This window comes from Cynocephalus volans, chromosome 13, assembly GCF_027409185.1.
Source record: "Cynocephalus volans isolate mCynVol1 chromosome 13, mCynVol1.pri, whole genome shotgun sequence".
Taxonomy (NCBI): Eukaryota; Metazoa; Chordata; class Mammalia; order Dermoptera; family Cynocephalidae; genus Cynocephalus; species Cynocephalus volans.
In genome coordinates, this window is record NC_084472.1 from 31,906,362 (window position 1) to 31,934,088 (window position 27,727).

At 34.6% G+C, this 27,727-nt stretch overlaps 1 protein-coding gene across 1 annotated transcript in view; it reads right to left on the reverse strand.

The window, feature by feature from the left end:
* RPRD1A (regulation of nuclear pre-mRNA domain containing 1A) overlaps positions 1-27,727 on the reverse strand; it is a 73,073-nt gene that overhangs the window by 32,569 nt on the left and 12,777 nt on the right. The window contains exons 2-6 of the mRNA XM_063077184.1: positions 10,157-10,286; positions 7,304-7,410; positions 7,076-7,173; positions 3,752-3,878; positions 3,470-3,645 (exon numbers count right to left, since the gene is read on the reverse strand). Of these exons, the coding sequence (XP_062933254.1) occupies positions 3,470-3,645; positions 3,752-3,878; positions 7,076-7,173; positions 7,304-7,410; positions 10,157-10,286 (638 nt within the window). The remainder of the gene's footprint in view (positions 1-3,469; positions 3,646-3,751; positions 3,879-7,075; positions 7,174-7,303; positions 7,411-10,156; positions 10,287-27,727) is intronic.

Sequence of the window (27,727 nt, forward strand, 5' to 3'; positions counted from 1 at the left end):
ATTCAGTGTGGGTGAGGTTATGTAGGAAAAGATGCACTCATACAGCAAGAAGTTTTAAAAGGCAAAACCTTTTGGAGAGCCTGAGTACATTATCAACATTTCAACACACATTCCCTTTGACCTAGCTGAATTCTACTGGGAATCAATCCTACAGATACATCTGCACAACTATGCAAACCTGCATCATAAGGATGTTTTCTGTAATACTACCTACAATGCACAAAATGTTATAATAATAAATAAAAGCAACTGAATGGAGGCAACCTGACCCCATCAGAAGACGGACAGACTTAAATAAACAATAATCATACAATGAATACTATACACTCCCCTTTTTAATGAGGTAGTTCTGAATATACTGACATAGGATTTCAAAAGATAAACACTTGCCCTCTCTGACATGTTTCTGTATTCCGACTTACAGAACGTGGAACTATGATTTGATTTCTTCTTTAAAGAGCCATCAGGGGCCAGCCCATGCCTCATGTGGGAGAGTGTGGTTCTGATAACACCAAGGCCACGGGTTTGGATCCCTCTATAGGGGTGGCTGGTTAGCTCACTTGGGAGCGCGTGGTGCTGACAACACCAAATCAAGGGTTAAGAACCCCTTACCAGTCATCTTTTAAAAAAAATTTAAAAATAAAGAGCCATCAAATTATGATTTGCAATTTTCTGTTGAAATCTGTTCTATAGACTAGTAAATGTATTTTCAACGATGTCTAGCAATTTAAAATAGATCAACATATTACGAAATAAATAGGGACTTTATAAAAAAAAGCATGTTTCCTTGCAATAATTGTATCATGAAAAAGAAGTATTCAAAAGTGAGCAACAAAGGCAAGACATTATCTTATTAAATACAGAAGAATTTCTGATCTCTATATTGCCACCTCTCCAAAAATATCAAAATCAAAATGTCGTTTTAATTACCCTATCCATGTATACTTTCCAAAATAATACGCGTGAACAATAGTTTACACAATATTTCCAAATTCTGAATGGTAAAATGATTCCTACAGCAAGTCATGAAATATATTTTATAAATATAAAATAAATTTATTAGTCTAACAGTTATCTGCCTAATAACCAACTAAAGTTACTCAGAAGTTTAAAAAATAATGATTAACAATTCCAAAATTTTTAAAAACACTTGTTTTCATTCATTACAAATGCTTTAATAGTGCCTTCCTTAAGAAATATGAAATAAGCCAATTCCTGAACTGATACTTTTATGTCCCTTCTCAAAAATAAGAGCAACTAATGGCACATCAAAACCCAATCAATCACAGCTAATGTTTAAAGATGCATGATAACTAAAAACCATTTGATGATATTACAGCTGATTTGGAAAGTATAAAACTTCACCTCTCAGTCTCAACTTCAAAGCAATGCCACCTACTTGGTACAAAAAAATGTCTAAATATCTCAAGTCATTTTCACACTTTCTGACAAAGAAATCACTTATTTCTAAATGATAACTTCTAAGTTTACACAGAATTCTAAATATTTATTTGTAAAAAAAAATGTTGAACGTAATTGAGGTGGTTTCTTTATAATATAAAACACAGTTATGCTGAAAAATAATAAATAAGTTCCTAAAACATACATTTCAGGACTGTGATTATATCTCTGAGAAGGGAGGAAGCAGGAGTGGAGAAATAGGGCTGTAGCTTTTGTTGTAATCTTACATTTCTTTAAGTAAAAATAGGAAGGAAATACATCTTTTTGATGAAGTGCACTGACTCTGGAGGCAGATTCCCTGAGTTCTAAACAATTCACTAGCTCTCTGTGACCCTGGGCAAGATAACTAATTTCTCTGTCCCTCAGTTCCATATCTGTAAAATATGGATAATAATATATTCTGCTGTATAGGATTAAATGAGTTGATTATGTGATATGCCTAGAATAGTATGGACACATGGTAAGTGTTATCATTATTATTAACATCAGCCTCACCATCTATGACTATCAGCAATGAAATCTGGCTGGAAGGCAGGGATAGGGGCGTGGTTGGTATCTGGTATATTCTATTTTTGTAACCAGTGATAAATGACCAACACCATAGGTGATAAAGCAGTATAAAGTAAAATAAGAAAGTTTCAGTCTTCTACTCAGTTTTCAAAAACATGAGACAATACAGGCTTTGGAGTATGATATTTATTTTTAGCAGGAAGAATATGCTAATGGTGATGACATCATTAGAAGATACGCCCATGTCCAATATCTGCAACAGAAGCTCAATAGAAGTTAAAGAAACCATACTAAAAGACTAAAGACAAAAATTGTATAACATTACTTACCCTTAACTCTGGACAATAAAATAAGTAACAATATGTTTAAGATTGAAGTTCCAACACAAGATCAAAAACTGGCAAGTAAACTATCAAATTCATCTTTTTAACAATTTTCACCTTTTCTTTTCTACACAGAAGTGGGCAACCTCCTTGAAGGTAGAACATAGTGCCAACAACCATCCTCTAAGGGTGTTTAGTGAACAGAGGAGAAGCAAATTAAAAAGGAGTATTGCTAAATTAAGAGCTGAGAATTTGAAGTGGGAATAATCAAGTAGCTACTCTCGTAGGTGGCAATGACAATCCAATCTACAAACCATTTTTGGCACAATTAGTGATTGCTGAACCAAGAACTAAATGCTAATAAATAAAGACAACTTAGTAGAGGCCCCATGACATATCTACAAATTTACAGTGAACTGTCTGTAAATAAATGGATCCAGACAAACTAGAAATTCTCCTATATGCTATTAGAATAAAAAATTGTTAGAACAATAAACAATTTAAATAAGAACTAGTGAACTGAAAGATTCTTTTAAAATAAAACCAAATCTGGCTCATCTACCCCTGATGACGGCTACTCTAATCAAAGGAAATATGAGAATGTTTCTTTTTATTACCTCCTATACCCCCAGACTTCTCATTAACAGTATCAATCATTACTAAACTTAAAGGAGCAATGACTTTCTACCTAAGGGTATGAGCCTGGAGGTGGGGCAGAATATGTTAAGCATCAGAATCAGGGGTGGAATAAGGGAAAAATTTGAAGACGTAATGCTATACCTAAAAGACTGCATGTACTCAGAACAGGGATTAAATAAATCCAAAAACAATTTACTGAAGTTAACATCAGACTTTATACCAACTGCTATTTTCCTATTATTTTTGTGCTTGAAGATAACAATTTAAATTGATAAATTATTATTGCATGGAATTTCACATGCATAATTTAAAAATCCAACTGATTCTGTTAATTCCAAATTTTTAAGTTTACTGAGGCAGATTGATTTGGTTCAAGTTGAAAGAAATCCATAAATGCAAGGAGAAGCTTACCCTGGGCCACTGTCTAAAAAGATCTGTGTTCAAAAAATTGAAAATGTGCAGGTACATTAAGATATTTTAAAATTACTACCAAAAAGTAAATGAAATAAGCACTAAAAAAGGAAAAGGTTACGCACTTCCAATTTATGTTCTTTCTCTGCAAGGGCTTCCTTTTGACAACGAAGAAAATCTGCTAACATTCGAGTGAGTTGCTTCCTATCATCTATTTCTGCTGCCAGTCTGCCATTGTAATCTGCCAGCAACATACAAGCATCCTCTACCATTTTAGAAAGCCTTTCTCCAGACTCTTTATCTAAGAAAAGCACAGGATAATAAAATTATTATACAACAAAAACAATGACATGCTGTTCTCTCATCCTGATTCCCCCAAATGTTCCAATCATGTTTTCTTTTCTTACCTGTTATTTTATCTAGTAGGGACACTTCTTGGACTTCAACGGGCAAAGAAGCTATCCTCTGATGAACTGCTGCATCACCTGAAGCTGCATTTTCTAGATCTTGTAATGCTCTAACGAGATCTAGAGTCTAAAAAGTTACACAGCTTCAGAACCAAAATAAATGAAGTTTAAACAAATCCAAAGAATTGAAATTTTATATTCCTTAATCCTTATGGGCTATTCACAAGTTCAAAATTTCCAATATAAACTGCTTTTGAAGACAGCCTATTTCTTTTAAATATTAAAAGAAAGAAGCTACACTACGTTAGCTGTAGTGTAAATATAAATGATAATACACTACATCTGAGGAGATCCCACTCTACTGGTGAAGACAGACAGTGTCAAAGTAATTATACAATTATTAAAATGAGGTAAGTGATTGATTTACATGCCAAATACATCAGTGGTAAAAGGATAAGAAGGCTATAACTTCAACCTAGGGAACACAAGTAATGCATATGATATACTGATTATATTATCGTTGCACAAGAGAAGATTTTTTTAAATGCTAAATTGGATATTGGGGGAAGGGGGATACTAATCATCATCTACTCCAACACAGGAGAGTCTCCTAGGCTCCATTTCTAAATGCTATATAATTAAAGCACAAGAGAAATGTAGTTTTGGAATATGTTCAAATATGATATCGTCAACTATCCTATGATATGTTAATAAGATTACAATATTACAAAATTCTGTATATCTGATGACTAACATTTACATATTGCTTAGCCAATATGCAAATTGTTTTATCATTATAATGTTTTAGTCATACTGTTTTCACAAAAGCTATAATTAGGAGGGAAGAGCAATCAGTATATTTCAGTTGCAAAATTTTCATACCAGCTATAGTTAGGAGGGAAGGGCAATTCTTTGCCAGTGATTTCAAAATTTATAATGTCTATAATGTTATTCCAAAGAAAATTATTACATTTTCCCACCTCATCTTTTTTGTCTTTCTTTTTTTATTATCTAATACTAGATTAAGGTACACTACAAAATTACACATATACTTTAAAAATAGAGGATATCACTAATTCTGTACGTATATTAAGATGACACTGACTGCCAGTTACTAATTTTTCTTTAAACTATTCCCTAACAAAAAATGTGTGGGATCTAACACATAGCAAATGATCAGACAGTTAAGAATAAATAAACCAAATAAGAAATATACTATACTAAGTGTACTTTTAATTCATAAGAAGTATGTTTAAAATCCCAGAAATTGGGGCTGGCCCATGGCTCACTTGGGAGAGTGTGGTGCTGATAACACCAAGGCCACAGGTTCAGATCCCTACATGCGGATAGCCGGTTAGCTCACTTAGGAGAGCATGGTGCTGACAACACCAAATCAAGGGTTAAGATCCCCTTACCGGTCATCTTTAAAAAAAAAAAAAAGATCCCAGAAATTATAAGATATATTGCCTCTACAATGAAAGTGAGCTTAAGAGCAACAATAATTACTGGGAAGCTTGTTTCTCACAATGCCCCACCTAATTGATATAAAATATTATTGTTTAATCAGCCTTTGCAAGTTCTAAAATTTTCTGTAGTTCTATCAAGAAAATTGGCTTTATGATCTTGACAGTGCATGCATGCTTTAACCACAACGTGGTCTCATCACACCTTCACATTCCCACATGAGTTAATTCTGAGTTCCCAGTGGCAGATCAAGCACCAGATAAGAAAGCAAAGCTGTCCGAAACAACACTAGCCTGGGACTTCCTACTAGAAGAGCTAGAACAGAATGAAATGAGTTTAACCAGACACTGAGAAGAGAGATTTTAGCCATTCTTATAAAGAATGACATAAATAAAATGATGTCTACAATGCTGAACCACTGAGAATTAAACAGCACAACTAATCTGAAAACTGCCATCATAAAACAAAAAGCAATACCATTTATCCAAATACTAGGGAAGAGTCAGATGGTTAGTCAAGAATATGCCTAAAAAGTGCAACTGTGAGGCTGCTCTTTTATCAGGGAGAGTGCCCAATCATATATTCAGAACTCAGGTAAAACACTGTTCATGGAATCACAATGGGGCTCTTAGCACAAATTTTGTCATGAGTTATCACCAAATAGGAAGACATATAACATGGAACAACATCTGGTTGTTCCAAATGTTATGTTCTTACCACTTTTCTATTCAAGCTCTTGTCCATGGTGACCAGCAGGCTTCAACATTCCTGTCATTGAGCCAACAAATAGGTTGGCTCAGGTCCTGGCTGAGAGCCTTAATCTGATTCTTTCTGCCTCCCTAGGACTAAGACTGATATACATTCCACAGTTCTAGGTAGTAAATGACTGTACTTTTCTTTCAGGGGTAAAGAGTCTCTCCCTGTCTCTGGTTTCTATGGTGTTTCATGGCGGAAAGAGTCCCTCCCTGCCTCTAGTTTCATACAGGGAGTTTAGGTCCAGTCCTCTAACTCCCATGGAGCACTGTTAGTTCTCATGACCCTAAAAAATACTAATTTCTCGCAACCCACGTCTGCTTCTAGACCAGAGCTCAGCAGGAACCAGGTTCTGGCTCACACATGGAGTTCTGCTTCTGTACCATTTCTGCCCATGAAGATATTTACCTTGTTTAAAGAGTATGGCTATGTCTCCGTTTTCGCCTTTTAAATTTTATCTGTCCCTCCTATATGTTTGAAACCAGAAGGAGGAAGCTTAAAGGCTCAACACCACTTAAAAGTTCAAAATGTCTTTCTGGAATTCATCTGATGGTTAAGGAATGCTATACTGTGCCAATCTGGGAGGACATGGGCTATTAAGATAATGATTCTAACTTAGCTATTTTTCCAGAAAACTGCATGGTTCTATACAGTTACATAAAATTGTATGACCATATACTTGTCACTCCAACACTCATTTTTACATGTTTAAAGCAAAAAGACTTAAAGCAGCAGTGTTTATCTCTAAAAATGGAATATTTAGAGTACTTAAATCATACAACAAAATAGCCTTATCATATAATGTTTTATTTTAAAAAGAAATGCTTAAATGGTGCACACCTAATCACATGTAATTAAACTCAACAATCAGAAATCTCCTTTCTATGCAAAATGATTTCTATGTGAAATATACAATACACAATATACTACATTAAAATAAGTAATTTGCTAACCAGAAAGTAAGAAATATTCATGTAGCTTCTTTCTTGTCCCCAGAATTAAAATAAAAATCATATTATGGAAGTAAAACATTGAAATTAATAAAGCTCGGTGGCCACATGAAGTAAAATAAAACTAACATAACTCTCTTAACAGAAAAACTTCTACCTGTGGTGGTTCACTTGGAGATCCCAGAGAGGAACAGTTTTCATTTTCATCCACCTTTATCTGCTCATAAGTTCGTTTCCTAGGCTTCTTATCACCATCTGAATTGAAAGAACATTTAAGTTTAAATAAAATAATACATTTTTTGTTTTTGTTTTTGGCGGCTGATGGGTACAAAAGAATACATTTTAATGAAGAGAGCAGGATAAGAGATCAATATTATATACTTACACAGAGCTTGCTTAAGTTGTTCTAATACATCATTTTCATAAACAGACCTTTCTTCCCAAATAGATAACACTCTCCCAAGGTGCTTCTTACAACTTTCATCAGTTTCACTAAAGAAAAAAATAATAAATTATTAACAGTAAAATGGTACAGTGCTACGAAAAAGGTAACGGTGATTTAAAATACAATCATTCATTCATTCTCTGGAAAAAAATTGTCCAAATGTTTACACCGTACTTCCCTTAAAGAGCTTATAAACATATTATTAAACAAAAAAATCATAAAAAGCTACAAAAATTTTAGTATTGGCTATGAGGAGTTTACAAAGAAGATGCTCCTAACCTAATGGGGGCTAAACATGAGGCTAAAGGAGAGTTCTAATAGGTGCCTTTTAATTTATTTAACAAATATTTATTGATTAAGGCACTATCTTTGACATGGACGTGCAGATGGAGCTTTATGGCAGCTGTTATTTACAAGTAACACAAAAGAGAACAAAGTGCTAAAGACAGGCATGAGAGAGAGACTAGCCCAGTTTAAAAGAGCCCAGGAAGAGTATTTGAGGAAGTGATAGTTAATCTGAGCTCTGAAGATTGGATACACAGGAAATGGGAAGCAGACTACTCTCAACCATTTCCTACCTCCTTCACCACTACCACTGTACTATATACTGTGCCACTATTACCTCATGCCTGGATTTTTGTTAATAGTCCTCTCACTGACCTCCCAATCTCTATTCTTTCACTCTGTTCTCTACAAAGCATCCTATTAATGTAAATCAGATTATACTGCTCTCGATCCTCCAAGAGCTACCAATCGTACCAAGAATAAAACTAAAATCCTTACCCTGGACCACAAAGCCCACATGTTCTGCTTCCTGGCATTCTCTCAGTCCACATTCCCTAATACCTTCTCCAATACAAATCTCCTTGCTGATCCTCAAACATGCCTAGCACATAGCATCTCATTGTTTCTGCCATGTATTCTCTTTGCCTGGAATTCTTTTCTCCTAGATAGTCAAATGGCTCATTTCATACCTTCCATTAGTCTCTGTTCAAATGCTACCTCCCCAAAATAGTTGTTTTTCATCTCATCATATAACTGAGTAACCTCATACCCTTTAGTTCTTTCCCTGCTTTATATTTCTCCATAGTATGTCATCTGATAGTATAATATATACTCATTCATGTATCTATCTAGTTATTACCTTTTCATCCACTGAAATGTAAGCTCCATTAGAACAAAACTTTGTCTTGCTCACTATCATATCCTCAGGGACCAGTACATAATAGGCAGTCAATAAATATTTTGTTGGATTATAGGGAGAGGCAACATATAAAAAAGCCTTAAGGCAAAAAGAACTAAAACAGGTTCAGTTAGCTTAAACAGTAGACTAAAGACTGTGTGGAAGAAATGTGAGACAGGAATCTGGAGAGTAGGCAGTGCCATGAAGGAACATCTAAGTCTTGCTCAGGACTTTAAACTAGATCTTTAAGACAACTGAGAACCACTCAAAGGCAAGGGAGTGCTATGATCAGCTCTGTAACTCTGGCTACAGTTACCTAATGGTATTAAACAGTACTAGACATTATCGAAATTATACAGAAAACATATTATGATAACCAGTAGGGAAAGAAATCTAAGGAATTGAGGGAATATATACTATATGGGATATGGGGAGTGAAGGCGAAAGAAAAGTTAAAGATGACACCTAATTTCTTGATGAGCATCTGGATAAACGGAGCTGCCATTCACTGAGAGAGTGAAACCTAAGGGAAGAGCAAGTCTGGCAGGAAGCAAAGTCATGAGTTCAATATCAGACACAATGAGTTTGAGATGTCTGGGATGCAAACAAATAGAAATGTCAATAAGCAACCGGACATACAGGTCTGGAACAAAGAAAAAAAATCTGGACTGGAGTGTAAGATTAGTCATTAGGGTATGGATAATAACTAAATGTGTGCAGAGTATGAAATCACCCAGAGAACAAGTAAAGAATATGGCCCCAGAAGAAGGCCTAGGACTTAACTCTAAGAAATGCCAACAACTAAAAAGATGGTAGAATACCTAAATTGAAGGGTAAATAATATTTATTTAAGAAAACAACATGTAGTGTTTCACACTGTAATTTTTTAAAAATGTGTCTACTGTGACTAAAACTGCAGGGCATTTTCATCCTTATATCATTCAACACAGATCATCATCATTCACCACTGAATTCTATAACTTAGACCGATTTAATAGACTACCCCAATAATGTCTGCCTAGTAATCTATCAAATATTTGTATATAATGTTTGCAAATAAGAATTTAAAAGGCCATAAACCAAAGTATAGACTTCTACCCTTGGAATTTTCTGCAAAATTTTCAACAGGTTTCCAATTATCTTAAATAAATATTCTTTATTTCCAAAGCACTTAAAAATGCTATGACATATACCCAAACACTAGAAAGCCTTAAAATCATTATAGGCAATATGACAGGAAAAGATACTAAGTGAATCCGGAAATATTGGTTCCAAGACTGATAGCTTTAAAATTACACAAATTTTCAATTCAGTACCTTCATTCATTCTTAGTGAGGTTCATTCCAATACAGCAGTTGCTTTTGGTCTCTTAAAGGAAAGCTATAATTCAAGTACTCCAAATACCCACACCTTAGCAACAGTTCAAAAACAATTTTCCTCCACACAAGCATTTAACACATTTACAAATCCCATTTAGAGGTAAATCTTTTCAAAGGAAAGCTTCAAAGAAATACAATCGTTTTTATTTTAATGGCTTATGGCAAATTTTAGCAAAAGGACATATGGTGCATTTAAAACAGATTACCTAATACCCAAAACAATTATCATACCTTGAAACATGCTTAAAAGCCTCCACTATAACTGGTGCAAAATCTTTTGTAAACTCCGGCCCCTTCCTTTTGCTGTTCTGAATGACATCATTGGCTAGGTAGAGAAAAGTAAGCTTCCTGTTTGGTTTGGCTGAAAAATAAAAAAAGATTTAAAAATCTACTTAAAATATCCTCACTTAACTTGGACAAACTTTCTCAATACCTGAATTAAGCAGTTTGAGAACTACAATAAACTTACTAATCTTTATAAATCATGTTCAATCCTTGTTTCTCATTCTACTACCAAACATATCAAGACACTGCTGCTAAACTCACCAGGATGACTACTCTAGGGCTTCTGGAGATCAATCATGTGAGGAAAAAAAGAAAACCCAAGAAGCAGAGGTAGGTCAACGATAGATCTTTCTGTCTCCTTGTAGTTTCACTAAGACACAAAGACGTCCTTGGTTCCTAGTCTTATCACCAGTCCCAAACTAATCATTTTTATACACTGAAATCCTCATGTCTGTGTAAAAATGCATCTGTGACTCTATCCTGTATTAAATTTTATCAAAAACGATTACAAACTATATGAAATATAGTCATTTAAAATAAGATGGTGATTGGTCATGTTATTAAGATGGCACCCTAAATCCTAAATTGAATTTAGGATTGTTTTAATTACACATGTTGATTCAAAATCATTATTAAGCCATTGTAAAACAACAAAAGAGTACGAAATGTAAAACAGGTTGAAAGAGACTGCACTTCAATCAATTAGATATTTTTTGTTTATGTAATAAATATTTCCCAAACTAACAGATAAAATGTTAGGGAGACCAAACGGGCAAAGTTTAGATGTTTCACCCTTTGGATTACATGGCCTTAAATAACGGAGTTCATCTTGACAAAAATATACCCTTACTAAGTATACTCTAAGAGCATAGTCATTCTTACAAGGAAGTAGAGAAGATTTTTAAAATTGTGGGCCAGAGTATATTTTTACTGGTTATCACGTTAAGTAGCATAGTAGTACTGAATATGACTCAAACAAGATTCATATACATGAGGAAAATTTAGTTTTGAACATAATCTTTTATAGTGACTATTTTCATAATATAATTTTACTAGAATTGAACTTCTTGAATCATTCAATGTAGTACAATTATATTCAGAAGCATCATATCTTGTGGCATCCATAGTACAATGGTGTAGGGGACTTACGGTCAGGACCAAACGAGTACACTACTCATGTGGGCTAGTTTATTGGATTTAAGACAAAAATCTTGATCAGGCTGCATTTGTTCCTCTAGAATTAGATACTCAATTTATAAATTAAGCATTCAATATATTAAAAAGCCACTTTCGGGTTCACATCTTTCTTGAGAGTAAACTACAAATCCAACCTTCTCACAATAAACTATCAAATACTGAATCACAACTGATCAGACTTTAAAAACCTGTGCCAATTCACTGTATAACCTTATTTGCCTGTCTAAAGTTCCTGCCCACCACTTTTCATGCTTTTGAAAGTCACTGGCATGGAATAAAGATAAGGAAGACATAGCAATAAGAGACCAACTTCTGATTCTTCATGCTCCTTGGTTAGATTAAACCACAGTGTATAACTGGTTAAGATATCAGACCATCTCCCATGAAGAGGATAATAAGGGCAACTTTCTCAACCTTCAGCCTTGTCTCTTATTTACCTACTTCCACCCTCTCAATCCCACACATAGAAATGACTGGTATTATTTACTCCAAGATTTTGCCCTTTCAATATCAAATGAATTCAGAAACTCGAATTTTTATTTTTACCTAATTGGCAGACTGCCTGTAGTACTTTCACATGGGTACCTGAACCAATGGGTTCCTTTTCCTAGTAATGATAACATTTATTTAACTTTAACTGTGTGTTAAACACTAGCCTAAGCATTTTACATATATTATCTAATTTAATGGGAATAATGTAAGAAACTTTCATTAACCCCATTTGGCAGGTTAAGCAAACAAATGTCAAAAAGGTTATCCGCCCACAGTGAAATAGCCAGGAAGGGATCAGCCAGGACTTAAACCCAAAAAGTCTAATGGCAAAGCTCTCCCACTTAACTAGAGTATGCCTTCTGTCATAAATGAAAGAGGATGTTAACTTTTGAGGATATTAAACAGCAACTCAAATCAAAGCATTTTTGAATGTCAGCAGCATTATACACAATAGCCAAAAGGTGGAAGCAACCCAAATGTCCATCGCTGAATGGATAAACAAAATGTTTGTAAATAAAATAACAGAGTCATTAATTGTTATTAAAAGAAACATACAGATAAAACAGAAAGGTCAAACAAACCATTTCATAATCCCTTAAAGAAATACCTCTGTTGGAAACAATATAAGACTAACCAATGGGTCTGACCTAGTCAATTCCCACGTTTCTGTTGTTCACAGGGTCCCATCCAAAGACATCTATTTTGCAAATATTCCATTCATTTTAATTCATTTTTTGGCAGCTGGACAGTATGGGGATCCAAACCCTTGACCTTGCTATTAGAACCAACTGAGCTAACCAGCCAGCCACTCATTCCATTTAAATAGCATTTAATTAATGTCTGCTTATGTGCCAGGGACTGTGCTGAGCACAGAATAAAACTAACCTTTCCATTCAATCAGGAGTTTGCAAGGTCCATACAAATTGGCACATGAAGGGCTGGCTGGTCAGCTCACTTGGTTAGAGCATGATGTTGACAACAACAAGGTCAAAGGTTCAGATCTCCTTACCAGCCAGCTGCCAAAAAAAAAAAAAAAAAAAGATACCAAAATTGGCACGATTGGTCATATCACTAAAATGCTAGCTCTTTTTTCATTTATTTCTTCTCTCTACTAATATATCACACCAACACAGAAGCAATCCTAAGTATTATACCGTGTGTCTGTATGTGCGTATACTGCTATAATTGTACCAATGAAGTATTAATCAAATAAGCACCACTCAACATTTATATTATGAAGTACCATTTTCTTATAGCATCCCTCCCTAAACTAAATTTTAAGTTCCTGTAAGTAGTAAATATAGCCCTTGTCCTGGGGTCTAGTATATAAACAGTTACACCTGAAAAAAGAAAAAAAAAATCTGGCTGGCTAATATATGAGAACATAATATTAACTGAAAAGTTGAGCATTTCCCCCAAAAAGGGTATGGTAATACAAGTACAGTTTATCACACAAGAAATGGTTACATAATATCTCACAAACAACTGAAATAAAAGAAAGATCAATTACCAGGTTTCAAAAAGAAATCAGAGTCTGGGCTATTAGATAAACAAACAAATATGAAACAATCTTGGCCAGTGAAAGGACTAAAGAAATGCTATTTAGTTTCTCTTGTTCATCACCAGTTCATAAACTAGTTTTACTTGTTCATAATTAGAAAGTAGTAGGAACATTATTTTCTTATATTGTAGAGACCCTATGCCTATTCATTTTTATATGATGCAGAATACCATTTCTAAATTAATCACCCATTTTTATGAAGATTGAATTTACAAGTACAGTAGATGATAATGCTAAAATCTTACTGTGTTATCTATAAGAATCATCTTTCCAAGAGAAGCCTTCCACATGCAAAGGAGCAGCAAGAAACTGAATAAGCAACTACACAGGGGTCTTTAAAAAGTTCATGGAAGGATTCATATCATCTTTCTTTTTTATTTTTTTTTATTATACATACATATGAGGTACAATGTTGATTTTCAATAACTGTGTACAACATGTGGTGGTAAGATCAGTATAGATAGCTTATTCATCATTACAAAATCCAATCATTCTTCGTGTCCGTTGACCAATTCCTCATTAGCCCCCTTCCTTCTCCTCCTCCCCTCCCTTTTATCACCTCTGGTTTTCTAAAATTTCAATGTATTACTGTGATTGTTGTTTCTTTCTTTCTTTCACTCTGTCTCTCTTTATTGTTTGTTTATTTATGGATTCAGCTCCCAGTTATAAGTGAGAGCATGCAGTATTTCTCTTTCTGTACCTGGGTTGTTTCACTTAGAATAATTTTCTCCAGGCTCATCCACATTGCTGCAAATGGTAGAATTTCATTCTTTTTTATGGCTGAGTAGTATTCCATTGTGTATATGTACCATAATTTCCTTATCCAGTCATCCATTGATGGATGTTTAGGTTGGTTCCATCACCTAACTATTGAAAATAAAGCTTCAATAAACACAGGAGTGCAGTTATAACTTTGACCTGATGTTTTCCAATCCTCTGGGTAGATCCCAAGTAATGGGATTGCTGAACCATATGGAAGTTCTGTCTGCAGTGATTTAAAGAACCTCCATACTGTTCTACATAATGGCTGTACTAATTTACAGTCCACCAACACTGCAGGAGGAGTCCTCTCTCTCCACATCCTTGCTAAAATTTGTTATTCACTGTCTTTTCTACAATAACCAGTCTGATTGGGGTGAGGTGATATCTCAAAGTGGTTTTGATTTGTATTTCTCTGATGACTAGCGTGTTGAGCATATTTTTAATAAAACTGTTGGCCGTCTGTATGTCTTCCTTTGAGAAATGTCTATTCAGCTCCCTTGCCCATTTTTTTAAAGAATTATTTGGTTTTTTTACTGTAATGTTGTCTGAGCTCTTTGTATATTCTGGATATTCATCCCTTGTCAGATGCATATTTTTCAAATATTTTCTCCCATTCTGTAGGATGTCTTTTCACTCTATTGTTTCCTTTGCTGTGTAGAAGGCTTTTAGTTTGATACAATCCCATTTGGTTATTTTTTCTTTTGTTGCCTGTGCTTTGGGGTTATTCATAAAGTCATTGTCCAGTCCTAAATCCTGGAGCATTTCCCCTATGTTTTCTTCTTGGAGTTTTAAAGTTTCAGGACTTATATTTAGGTCTCTAATCCATTTTGAGTCGATTTTGGTATATGGTAAGAGGTACAGATCAAGTTTCATTCTACAAATGGATATCCAGTTTTCCCAGCACCACTTATGGAAGAGGCAGTCTTTTCCCCAGTGTATGTTCTTGGTGCCTTTGTCAAAGATTAGTTGGCTGTAAATACATGAGTTAATTTCTGAGTTCTCTATTCTGTTCCATTGGTCCACATGTCTTTTTTTATGCCAATACCATGCTGTTTTTGTTACTACGGATTTGTAATACAGTTTGAAGTCAGGAAGTATTACGCCTCTGGCTTTACTTTTTTTGCTCAGGAACTAGAAATTAATAACAAATGAAATCTTGAACAGCACACAAATGCTTGGAAATTAAACAACATGCTTCTCAATGACATATGGGTAAAAGAAGAAATCAAACAGGAAATCAAAAAATTTTTCAAAATTAATGATAATAACAATACATCATACCAAAACCTAAGGGGAAAGTTTATTGCAATAAATGCTTACATCAAGAGAATAGAAAGATTTCAAATAAACAACCTAACTTTACAACTCAAGGAACTGGAAAAACAAGAACAATACAATCCAAAAGTTAGTAGGCATAAAGACATAATTAAAATCAGAGCAGAACTAAATGAAATAGAGACCAAAAATACAATACAAAAGATCAATGAAACAAAAAGTTGGTTTTTTGAGAAGATAAACAAAATAGACAAACCACTAGCCAGGCTTACTAAAATAAAGAAGAGAAAAGACCCAAATAACAAAACTCAGAAACAAAAAAGGGGATATCACAACTGATACCACAGAAATACAAAGAATCATTAGAGATTACTATGAACAACTATACACCCACAAATTTGAAAATCTGGAGGAAATGGATAAATTTCTAGACACATACAAACTACCATGGTTGAGCCAAGAAGACAAAGAAAAATTGAACTGACCAATAACAAGCAAAAAGGTTGAAGCAGTAATCAGAAATCTTCCAAAAAAGAAAAGCCCAGGACCAGATGGCTTCACTACTGAATTCTACCAAACCTTTAAAGAGGAATTAATACCAGTTATTTCCAAACTACTCCAAAAAATTGAAACAGAAACCATTCCCCCAAACTCGTTCTATGAAGCCAGCATCACCCTGATACCAAAACCAGACAAAGATACAACAAAAAAAGAAAACTACAGGCCAGTAACCTGTAGATTCTAACAAGATCTTTCCTTCTCTGTCCATGGCACTATGGAGAAGAAGACATGTTCATATGGATAGATAAGTAGTTGTAAGGCAGAAACTGCTTTAATGTAGTAATTTTCTTTGCCACAGAAAGTATATAATGAACAGTTTGTTTTTGAATGGATTCTATCTGTCCTAGACAGGACAAAAAGTTCAGTCAGACACAGCTGGCTGCTTCTCAATAGCTGAGGTGGGAGAAAAACGGATAGAGCTGATGTATTCCCGTACCACTGCCAGGACACCTCAGATTTTTGGCAGCCCACCCCTTCAAAGAGTTCAGGTTCACATTTCAAATTACCCATACAATTGATCCTGTCTCTTCTTGCCTAAAATCCTTCAAAGATTTTCTATTGTTCTCCAGATAACATTTTAAATCTTTAATACAAACCAAAGGCCTCACAAAGTCTATCTCCATCCTCTACACTACTCTTTGCATCGAACACTAATATTTCCCCAACTTCCCCAACTTCTACTGCCTTACTCCGTTTTCATGTTACTATAACAGAATAACTGAAACTGGGTAATCTGTAAAGGACAGAGTTTTATTTGGCTTATGATTCTGGGACAGTTGCATCTGAAGTGGGCCTCAGGCTGCTTCTACTCATGGCAGAAAGCAGTAGGCAGCTGGCAGGTACAAACAGATCACATGGCGAGAGGAAGCAAGAGAGAGAGGGGAGGTACCAGGGTCTTTTAAACAACTAGCTCTGGTGGGAATTAATAAAGCGAGCACTCATTCACTACCCCCACCTCTTAGGGAGAGCATTAATACACTCGTGAGGGATCGCCCCCATGACTCAAACAGCTCCCAACACTGCCACATTGGGGATTAGTTTGAGGGGGACGACATGTCCAAACTCTATCACCTACCATCCTTCGGCCCTCAGTTAAATGCGCTCCTCTAGTTTTTCCTGACCAACCAGCCCCCATAGGTTACACAGCTCTGGTATGCTCTGTAGCACTCCATACTTTTCCTGTGGCACACTTATCCTAATACAATTGTTTTTATTTAATGTAGTGCTTGCCAACTAAACTAAATTCCATTGAAAGCAATGTCTCATCTACCAATCTACAGAATCAAGCCCAACAGCTGGTTCATAACTTGCTCAGTATTTACTGAATGAGTAAATTTCGGCCTACATCTGTGGCTTTAGTTACTTAGTTTCTGGTCATTAACATCACCCAGCATAGCTCAGTGGGTAACACACGTAAACCCCAACAACTTCAAATTCTGATTGTGAAAGACAAATTTTCTTAGAGCTGTAGCTACTCCTGAATATTTTCAATGTACTGAGTCCACTACTTTCATTTTCCCTCTTCCACTCTAGAGTTCTTACAAATCAATGACCTACAGAAAAATGGGCAAGACATGTAAATAGGAAGTTCAAAAAAACCCCACAGTGTTAAATAATTAAAACCAACTACCATTTTCTACCTACTAGATTGACCAAGATGAAAAGTCTGACACTAACTAAAGTTGTCAAGAATATGAGTAAGATTACTATGTTTAGATAAGTTCAGACATCTGAAAAATGGTTTAAGAATAAATTAGTGCATCCTCTTAGAATAATTTAGCAATATCTATGAAAAATGTAAATGCAACCATTTAAATAGTAATTTGTTCAAGAAAGCAACTTAGTCTCTTGCCAAGATAGCATAGTACAGTGATAGGACCATAGGACTTGTTGCTAGGCTGCTTCTATTTGAATCCCAGTTCTTTAACTTATTTCCTATGTGACCTTAGGCAAGTTACTTCCTCATCTGTAAAACGAAAATAATAGGACCTATCTCATAGGGTTAGGATTAAATATGCAGGCATAAGTATTATATAAGTTTCAGCTGCTCATGATTGTTTTCCTAAGTAAAAATTTAAATGCAAAATTTCTATTTTTCAGTGTGATCTTAAAGGGCCACAAAAAAAACCCAAAAAGTAAATATACGTACCTCTTCGACCCTGCAAATTTCACTTCTAGAAATTTATCCTATGGATATACTCTCACAAATGCACAAAGAAGTTACTAAGGACATTCATGACAAGATGGAGATGACTAAACAAATAATGGCACATGCATACAATCCATACATTAGTATTCAGAAATGAAAAAGAGCTTTACATACTGATATGGAAAGATATCTAAGACATAGTGTTAAGTTACATACACCCAAACAGTAAACAATAGATAGCTGCACCTTTGGGGGAAATCAAGAAAGATTCTGAAAGATCAAAGAATTAAGTCATAAAGGAGAAACACATGAGTTACATATTAAATGATTAACTTGAGTGAATATGCTGAAAAGAGCTTCAGCATTGTGCTGAGCTGGTATTCCACCAATAAACTTTGTGCTGCCGGTGGATTTATCCAGGAGAAATTTATCGTTTCAATGCTGGATACACACACATGCACACACACACGCACACACACACACACACCCAGACAAAGGAACACCTTTCCCATCCTAAAAGGCCAAAAAGGCCAAAATTCAAGTTCCTGAATTTTCATAAATGAAATAATTTTGAAAACCTTGATTTCAGTATGTATATGCAACAAATAAATTCTACAAATTCTGAAAAGAATAAACTTCATCATGGACCATTATCAGACCACTATAAAATACAATGTCAACTAGAAGAGTTCTGAAACAATACACATCAAAGCCATTTATTCTTGCTTCTGGAACAGGATTGAGACTAAAACTTGTTTGCTCTTTTAAGAATGATATTGAAAATATAATATTGACTACAGTTTCCATGACCTGGGTACTGTTCTAAAAGTTTATCATGTATCTCATTTAACCTTCAAAACAACCCTACAAGGTAAGTAACACCTATTTTATCATTTAAACAATTATTAAAGTAATTAAATGCACTCAAAGAAATGCACTCAAATCAATTAGCACTCTCAAGACCCATACTATAGTCCCTAAAAAACATTTCACCAGTAATAGCAGGAAATACACAAAATGCACCTAGCACATCTTGTCATGTTAGAAAAAAAGCTATTTAAAAACTATCCAGAGGACACAAGCAACGCTCTGAAAGGCTGTCACTGCTCTAAGTGGATCAAAAAGAATACTATTATGACAATGTGGTCTGAAACACAAACATAAAAATCCATGAGCTCATACTGACACCTTAAAAAAATAAATAAATAAAAAGAGGCTGCCAAAAAGGTACAAGAGGGAAAAAGTATTTATCCTGTTTTTCCTGTATGAACTATATTTCAAAGTAACCAATGGTAGATGAAGTAAAGTTCCTAGAGGACAGATGCTCAAACTTGAGGGTGCTTTAGAATCACCTAGAAGCATGTTAAACACAGATTACTGGCTCCTACCCATATAGTTTCTTTCTGGGGTAGGACCTAAGAATTTGCTATCCAACAAGTTCTCAGGTAATATTGATACTGCCGGTCTGGGAATCACACTTTTCTGAACTACTGTTACAGAAGAATTCTGGACAATAAATGCAGAAAGAATGAAAGAATTAGACATTCACAATTTTGCAGCAAGCAACCATTATCTGTAGCTGCTAAAAATCACTGGGTGAGAGGTGATGAAGATCTTTATAACGGATGATTCACACTTATAACAACTGATCAGTCTTATCCTTAAACATAAAACAACTAGATATTATCGGTCTCCTATTGTGACACACCATGAAGTGTACAACACAGCCAGAGAAGTTTTCCTTGGGAATAACACCATGAAGATGGAATCAGCCAAATGCATAACCAGAGAAATTCTAGTCCATGTGACACAGACTCCCCCAAAAATAAACTGTATGAAAAGAAGAGGGGATGAGGGAATGTAACTAAACAGACCTGTTAACCAAAAGTCATGTGTGGAAATTGTTGGATGCCATTTTGAACAATAAGTACACAGAGACATTTTTTAGGAAATCTGGGATACTGAACATGAACTGGGTTTAAAATAATCCAGAGTCACAGTTAATTTCATTAGGTGTGATAGAGCCCTGATGATTATATTAAAATTTTTAATTTATGTATTATAAATACACACTGATGTATTATGGTTAAAATGGCTTAATGTTTGGTATTTGCTTTAAGTAACCAGGACAAAAAGGAGGTGGCGGGGTGATTAAGACAGACGAAAACATAAAGATATAACATTAATAATGTCAAAGAAGGATGATTGGTTCATGAAAGTTCAGTATCTTGTCATCATTACTTTTGTGTATAATTTTAAAAGTTCATCATAAAAAGTTAATTAAAATACTAAAATAAAAGTTGAACACAGATAGTGAAATATCCCTTCATCTCTTTCTCCTCATCACAGATAAATATGGGTTAATAATTTAGTGTGTGCATCCTTTTGGAGGCATTTTACATACATCTGCAAACATTATATACTTTTTTTTTTTTTTTTTAAAGATGACCGGTAAGGGGATCTCAACGCTTGGCTTGGTGTTGTCAACACCACGCTCAGCTAGTGAGCCAACCGGCCATCCCTATATAGGATCCAAACCCGTGGCCTTGGTGTTATCAGCACCGCACTCTCCCGAGTGAGCCACGGGCCGGCCCTAACATTATATACTTATATACACAGATATAAACATACATACATAGGATTTTTTTCATAAATGAGATCATGCTACGTGTTTTACAACAACCTTCACACTTCATATATCCAAGACATTTTTGTATTGATCAGCAAATATGTTACCAAACTCTTTTAACAGCTTCATTCCTTTTAATAGCTACTTACTCACATAATATATAGGTTGTTTCAAATATTTAATACTTTTTTTTTTTTTTGACAGGGAAGGGGATCGTAACCCCTGGCTCGATGTTGTCTGCACGACGCTCAACCAGTGAGCACATTGGCCATCCCTATATAGGATCTGAACCCGAGGCCTCAGCGCTATCAGCGCCGCACTCTCCCAAGTGAGCCACAGGGCTGGCCCGAAATATTTAATACTTTTTATCTTTGTAAACCTTTGCAAGTATTTCTATAGGATACATTTTGAGAGGCAGATGTGATAGGTTAAAAGTTATGCGGTTTAAATTTTGACAGACATTGTCAAGTTGTCTACCAAAAAAATTGTTGGAACTTCCATCAAGTGAGAATGCTCATTTCCCTGCATCATCAACTTGATACTATTAATATTTAAAATGTTTGCCAATCTTTTAGAAGTAAATGACAATGTTTTTACCTGCAATGGCCTGATTACCAATGATCCTGATTTCTTAGTCATTTCTTTTGTGAACTGTCTGTTCATATTATGTTGCTCACTTTCTACTGAGATATTATCAATTTATAAGACTGCTTTATATGTTATGAATATTAGCTTTTCCCTGTTTTAGATATTGCAAATATTTTCTCTGAATCTGTTGCTTAAAACTGAAATCTGATATTTTACATATTCAGAGATTTTATAATTTTCTGTAGCCAAAACTATTTCCTACATAAATCCTGGCCTATATCTTATTTAGAAAGTCCTTTTACAATCTAGGATTAGAAATAATTATAAATGTATAACATATTTTTCTTTCATGCTTCCACAATTGATTTTTTTAATGTTATATCTTTTATTCAACTGGAATTAGTTTTATATATGGTATTAGGTAGGATTTTAAAAATCATTTGTTAATATTCTATCCCTTTTCCCATGGCTGTAAAGTGCCTAATTTACCATATGCCTATATAAAATGGGTCTCCTCCTAAATTTCTATTATGTTCCATTCATAAATATTCTTATTCCTGTACCAACATCATACTGCTATAATTACTTTACAGACTGCCTGGCTACCTAAAAAAGCACATGATTTCCATTATTGTTTTCCCTTCAAAATCACCTTGGCTTTTCTTCCACATTTACTTTTCCCAAGGATCTTTAGAATTAAATTTCTTGCTAAAAAACAATTCCCTTATAGATTTCTCTGAGTTTACAGATTAATTTGAGGATAATTCATTTCTTTACAGTAGACTTTTACTTTGCAACTTTACATACTACTGCACTGTTTTAAATTTTACAACAAATGTATATTTTTAAATTTATTTTTTAATTGAAACATAATTGATTATAATATTTATGGGGTACAGAGTTGACAGTATTTGTGTACAAAATGTGATGATCAAATAACAAATGTATATTTTAAACAAATAAAAAGTGAAAATGAATGTTCAACATAATTATATTAAAATAAACCCACTAAAAATACTAATACAACATGCTAACCAGAAAGTATTCTGTAATATCAAAGACAAGAAAATACTAATAGCAAATAGTAGCCTAAGCATTATTCCAAATAATACATCCCAATCCCAATATAAACAACAATCTGTAGGGGACTTCTGCTTCTGGGAAGATAGAGCAGACATACTTTTCCCTATTCCTGCTGCTAAGTGTAACTACAAATCCTGGACACCATATATAAAACAAATATAAGAAAGAAAATGGCAGACTGGCTAGAAACCTTGGGACCCAAGGCATAACATGGGGGTGAGTTCCCTGGGTTGTCTCTTTGCCTCACATACCCCAGGTTTGGAGTTGAAGAACCCAGAAATTCTAACAGGTGCTGATATTAGAAGCTGTCAACAAAAGCCTTCCCTCTCTCTAACCAAAGGGAAAGGGGCGCCTAGCAAGACAGAAAACTTTTAGACAATAACATCCGTACTCCAAACACCACAGAAAAAAAATTGTGGCCCCACCCACACGAGCAAAGGCTAAATGGGAAGCCTAGACTTTCACCCTTGAAAGATTGTAATGTAATGGACACAACACCTCTACCTGGGTGGTGTCCAAGAAGGCAAAATAGGGAGCCTAAACTTCTACCCCAACCTAGCAGTAAGAAGCAACTCCACACCAGGGGTATGTCACAGGAGACCTAGTGGAATGTTAGTACTTTCACCATGGCCCAGCAGTAATGGGGCCACGTACTCCCTTCTCTCTTCCCCCTCCCCGTGGTGTCAGTGGAGGCCTAGTGTACAGTCAGAAGTCCCACTTGCACCCAACAGTAACAAAGAGTACCTCCCTCCTTCCCTCCCTGAATGGGGCAGTGTTAAAAAAAATCCAGAGTCTCAAAACATAATCCAAAAAAAATCTATGGATCAATCAAAAAATCACTCATCATATTAAGAACGAGGAAGATCTCAAATTGAATGAAAAAAGACAATGAATAGATGGAAACACCAAGAAGACAGAGATGTTAGGAGCATCTGTCAAGGACTTTAAAGCAGCCATCATAACAATCCTTCAATTGGCACGTGAAAATATGGTGAAATACAACATATTAAAATCTGTGTAAAATAGCTGAAGCAGGTCTGAGAAAGAATTTTTTTTTTTTTTTTTTTTTGTCTTTTTCGTGACCAGCACTCAGCCAGTGAGTGCACCGGCCATTCCTATATAGGATCCGAACCCGCGGCGGGAGCGTCACTGCGCTCCCAGCGCCACACTCTCCCGAGTGCGCCACGGGCTCGGCCCTGAGAAAGAAATTTTTAACATTAAATGCATACATCAGAAAAAGCCAACAGTTTCAAATCAATAATCTATGCTCTCACCTCAAGAACCCAGAGAAAGAGCAACAAAATAAACTCAACCAAGCAGAAGAAAGGAAATAATAAAGGTAAGAAAAGAAATCAATGAAACTGAAAACATAAAAATTGAGATACAAAAAAAAGAAATCAATGAAACAAAGAGCTGGTTCTTTGAAAAGATCAATAGACCAATAACAACTGAAAAATCTCTAGAAAGAATGACAAAACAAAAAGAGAAGACAAAAATTATCAATAAGGAATTAAACAGGGATATGTCACTACAGATCCTAAAGACATTGGAAGGATAATAAGGGAATACTATGAACAACTCTAGACATATAACTTGACAACTTGGACAAAATGGACCACTTCCTCAAAAAACACAAGCTATCATAACTCATCCAATATGAAATAGTTGAATAGCCCTATAATAATTTAAGAAAATTGAACTTACAATTTTAAAACTCTCCCCCAAACAATATATCCAGGTCAGGATCATTTCTGCCAGAGACTTATACCAAATGTTTAAAGAATTTTTAAAATTCTACACAATCTCTTTCAGAAAATAGAAAAGGGAATACATCCTAATTCATTTTATGAAAACGATATTGCTATTCTGATATCAAAATCAAACAGTTCCAAAGAAAGGAAAACTACAGACTGACGGCTCTCATTACTATAGATGAAACTATCCTAACAAAATATTAGTAAATAAAATTCAGCAACATATAAAAAGAATTATATAGCAAAGATAAGTGGAATTTATTCCAAGGATCAAGCTGGTTTAAGATTAGAACATCAATTGATGTAATATATCATATTAAAAATGGCTAAGGAAAACAAATTGCATGATCATATAAACTGGCAAAGAAGCTTCTGACAAAATTCAACAACCATTCATGATAAAATCTCTCAGAAACCAGGAATAGAGGGGAACATCCTCAACTTGATAAAGAGAACCTTATGGGGGGAAAAAAAAAAACCAACCTACAGTTAATATTATATCTATGGGAGAACAGTTGAATGCTTTCCCCCTATAAGATCAGGAACAAGGCAAGGATGCCCACTCGCATCACTTTTCTTCAACACAGCACTAGAAATTCCAGCAAATACATTAAAGGCAAAAAAAAAAAAAAAAAAGGACGACAGACAGACATAGAGATCAGAAATGAAGAAATAAAACTGTCTCTATTTGCAGATGACATAATTATCTACATAGAAAATACCAAGGAAGGGCCAGTCTGTGGCTCACTTGGGAGAGTGTGGTGCTGGTAACACCAAGGCCATGGGTTCGGATCCTTATATAGGGATGGCCAGTTAGCTCTCTTGGGAGAGCATGGTGCTGACAACACCAAGTAAAGGGTTAAGATCCCCTTATCGGTCATAGTTTTTTCTTAAAAAAAAAAAAAGAAAAAGAAAAAAAATACCAAGGATTCTATGGAAAACAGACAAACAAAAAACTCCTATAACTAATAAATATTTATCAAGGTCACACAAACAAGATAAATATTTAAAAACCAATTGTATTTCAATATATTAGGATTGAACATGTAGACAGCAAAATTTTAAATACAATATAATTTTAAATTGCTCAAAAAAAATTGAAGACCATGTAAATCTAATAAAACATGTATAGGACTTGTATGCTAAAAGCTACATAATGCTGATGAAAAACATCAAAGATCTAAATAAATGCAGAGATATACCATGTTCTTGGATTGCAAGACTCAACAAAATAAAGATGTCAATTCTCCCTAAACTGACATACAAGATTAAAACAACTGTTATCGAAATTCCTGCAAGATTTTTTTATAGGAATAGACAAGATTACTCTAAAATTTACATGGAAAGGCAAATGAATTAGAATAACTAAAACAATTTTTAAAAAGAATATAGGGAGAGGAAGCAGTCTACCTGATTTCAAGATATTATACAGCTACAGTAATCAAGACTGTATGGTATAGGCAGAGTGACTGATACATGGATTAATGGAATAAAATAGAGAACCCAGAACTAGACCCACACAGATACAACCAAGTCATTTTTGACAAAGGTGTAAAAGCAATTCAATGAAAAAAAGACAGCCTCTTCAACAAATGGTACTGGAGCAATTGAACATCCACAGGCAAAAAAATTAACCTCAACCTAAACTTCACATCTTATTCAAAAATTAACTCAAAATGGATCAAAGAACTAAATGTAAGAGCTAAAAGTACAAAACTCTTAGAAGAAAACACAGGAAAAAAGCTTCATGACATTGGCTTTGGTAATGATATCTGGGCTAAGACACCAAAAGCACAGGCCATAACAAAAAAAGATAAACTGGACTTTAACAAAATTAAAAACTTTAGAGTATCAAAGGACATTATTAACAAAATGAAAAGCCTACCCACAGAATGGAAGAAAATCAAACATGATTTGCAAATCACATATTTTCTAAGAGATTAATAGCCAGAATATAGTTTTTAAAGAACTCCTGCAACTCAACAACAAAAAACAACCCAATTCAAAAATGGGCAAAGGACTTGAGTAGACATTTCTCCAAAGAAGAAATACAAATGGTCAATAAGCACATGAAACAAAGCTCAATGTCACTAGTTATTAGGGTATGCAAATCAGAACTAAAATCAGATACGAGTTCACACCCATTAGGATGGCTATTACCAAAAACAAAAAACAGAAAACAACAAGGGTTAGCAAGAATGTGGAGAAATGGGAACCTATGTGCATTGCTGGCTAGAATGTAAAATGATGCAGGTGCTATGGAAAACATCCAGTATAGCAGTTCATCAAAAAATTAACATACACAATTACCATACGATTCAACAACTCCACTTCTGAGCCTGTACTCCTAAAGGATTGAAAGCAAGGACTCAAATAGATATTTGTACACCCACGTCCATAGCATCATTATTCGCAATAGCCAAAAAGTTAAAGCAACACAAGTTGTCCAATGACAAATGAATGGATAAATAAAACATGGTATGTACATACAATGGAATACTACTCAGCCTTAAAAAGGGCGGAAATTCCAACACATGCTATAATACAAATGAACCTTGATGATGTCACACAAAGCGAAGTAAGCCCATCTCAAAAGAACAAATTGTACAATTCAACTTATATGAGACATCTAGAGTAGACAAATTCATACAGACAGAAAGTAGAAGTGGTTGGTAGAGGAAAAAATGAGGGTTAATGTTTAATGGATAGAGTTTCAGTGTGGGAAAATGAAAAAAATTCAGAAGATGAATGGTGATGATAGCTGCAAAACAATATGAATGTACTTAATGCCAATGCACTGAACACTTAAATGGTAAATTTCATATTACATATTTTTTACCACAATAAAATGAAAAAAAAAAAGTAATATATTCAAGGGTCATGATTTAACAAAATTAGTAATTTGTACTGCTTCAATGAGCACATAAGTCAGACAGCTTTTTTTATTTAATTGCTAGTGTGTGGTGTGAAAAATACAATGATTACTAATATAGTTTGATGTGTCTGCCTTAATTAATGATCATGTGCTACCAGTTTTCACCCACCTTTGTTTTTGCACTGTGAAGATATATGTCAACATCATGAAAAGGGACAAAAAAGCCTTAGTAGCATTATGAAAATAATTATGACCTTGTGAACCCAAACACCCTTAAAAGGGTCTCGGTGATCCACTGCGGTCCAGTGACACTTTAAGGACCACTTTTCTAAGAATGGATGAGAAGAATGAAACAATATGACAGAAAAGGGTGGAAATTATTCAAGTCTTTCTCAACCAGGAAAATATTTACATAAGCAGGGTTCATCATTTGGCTCAAGATGTCAGAAGTTCCTAAATATATTTTTAAAAGAAACAGCAAAACATTCTGTAATACCACTTCTAACTCTAAAAGCCTCAAAATTTACATAACTTTCCAACTTTCATTCAATAACTCTTTCAACACATATTTACTGAGGTGTCTACTATATG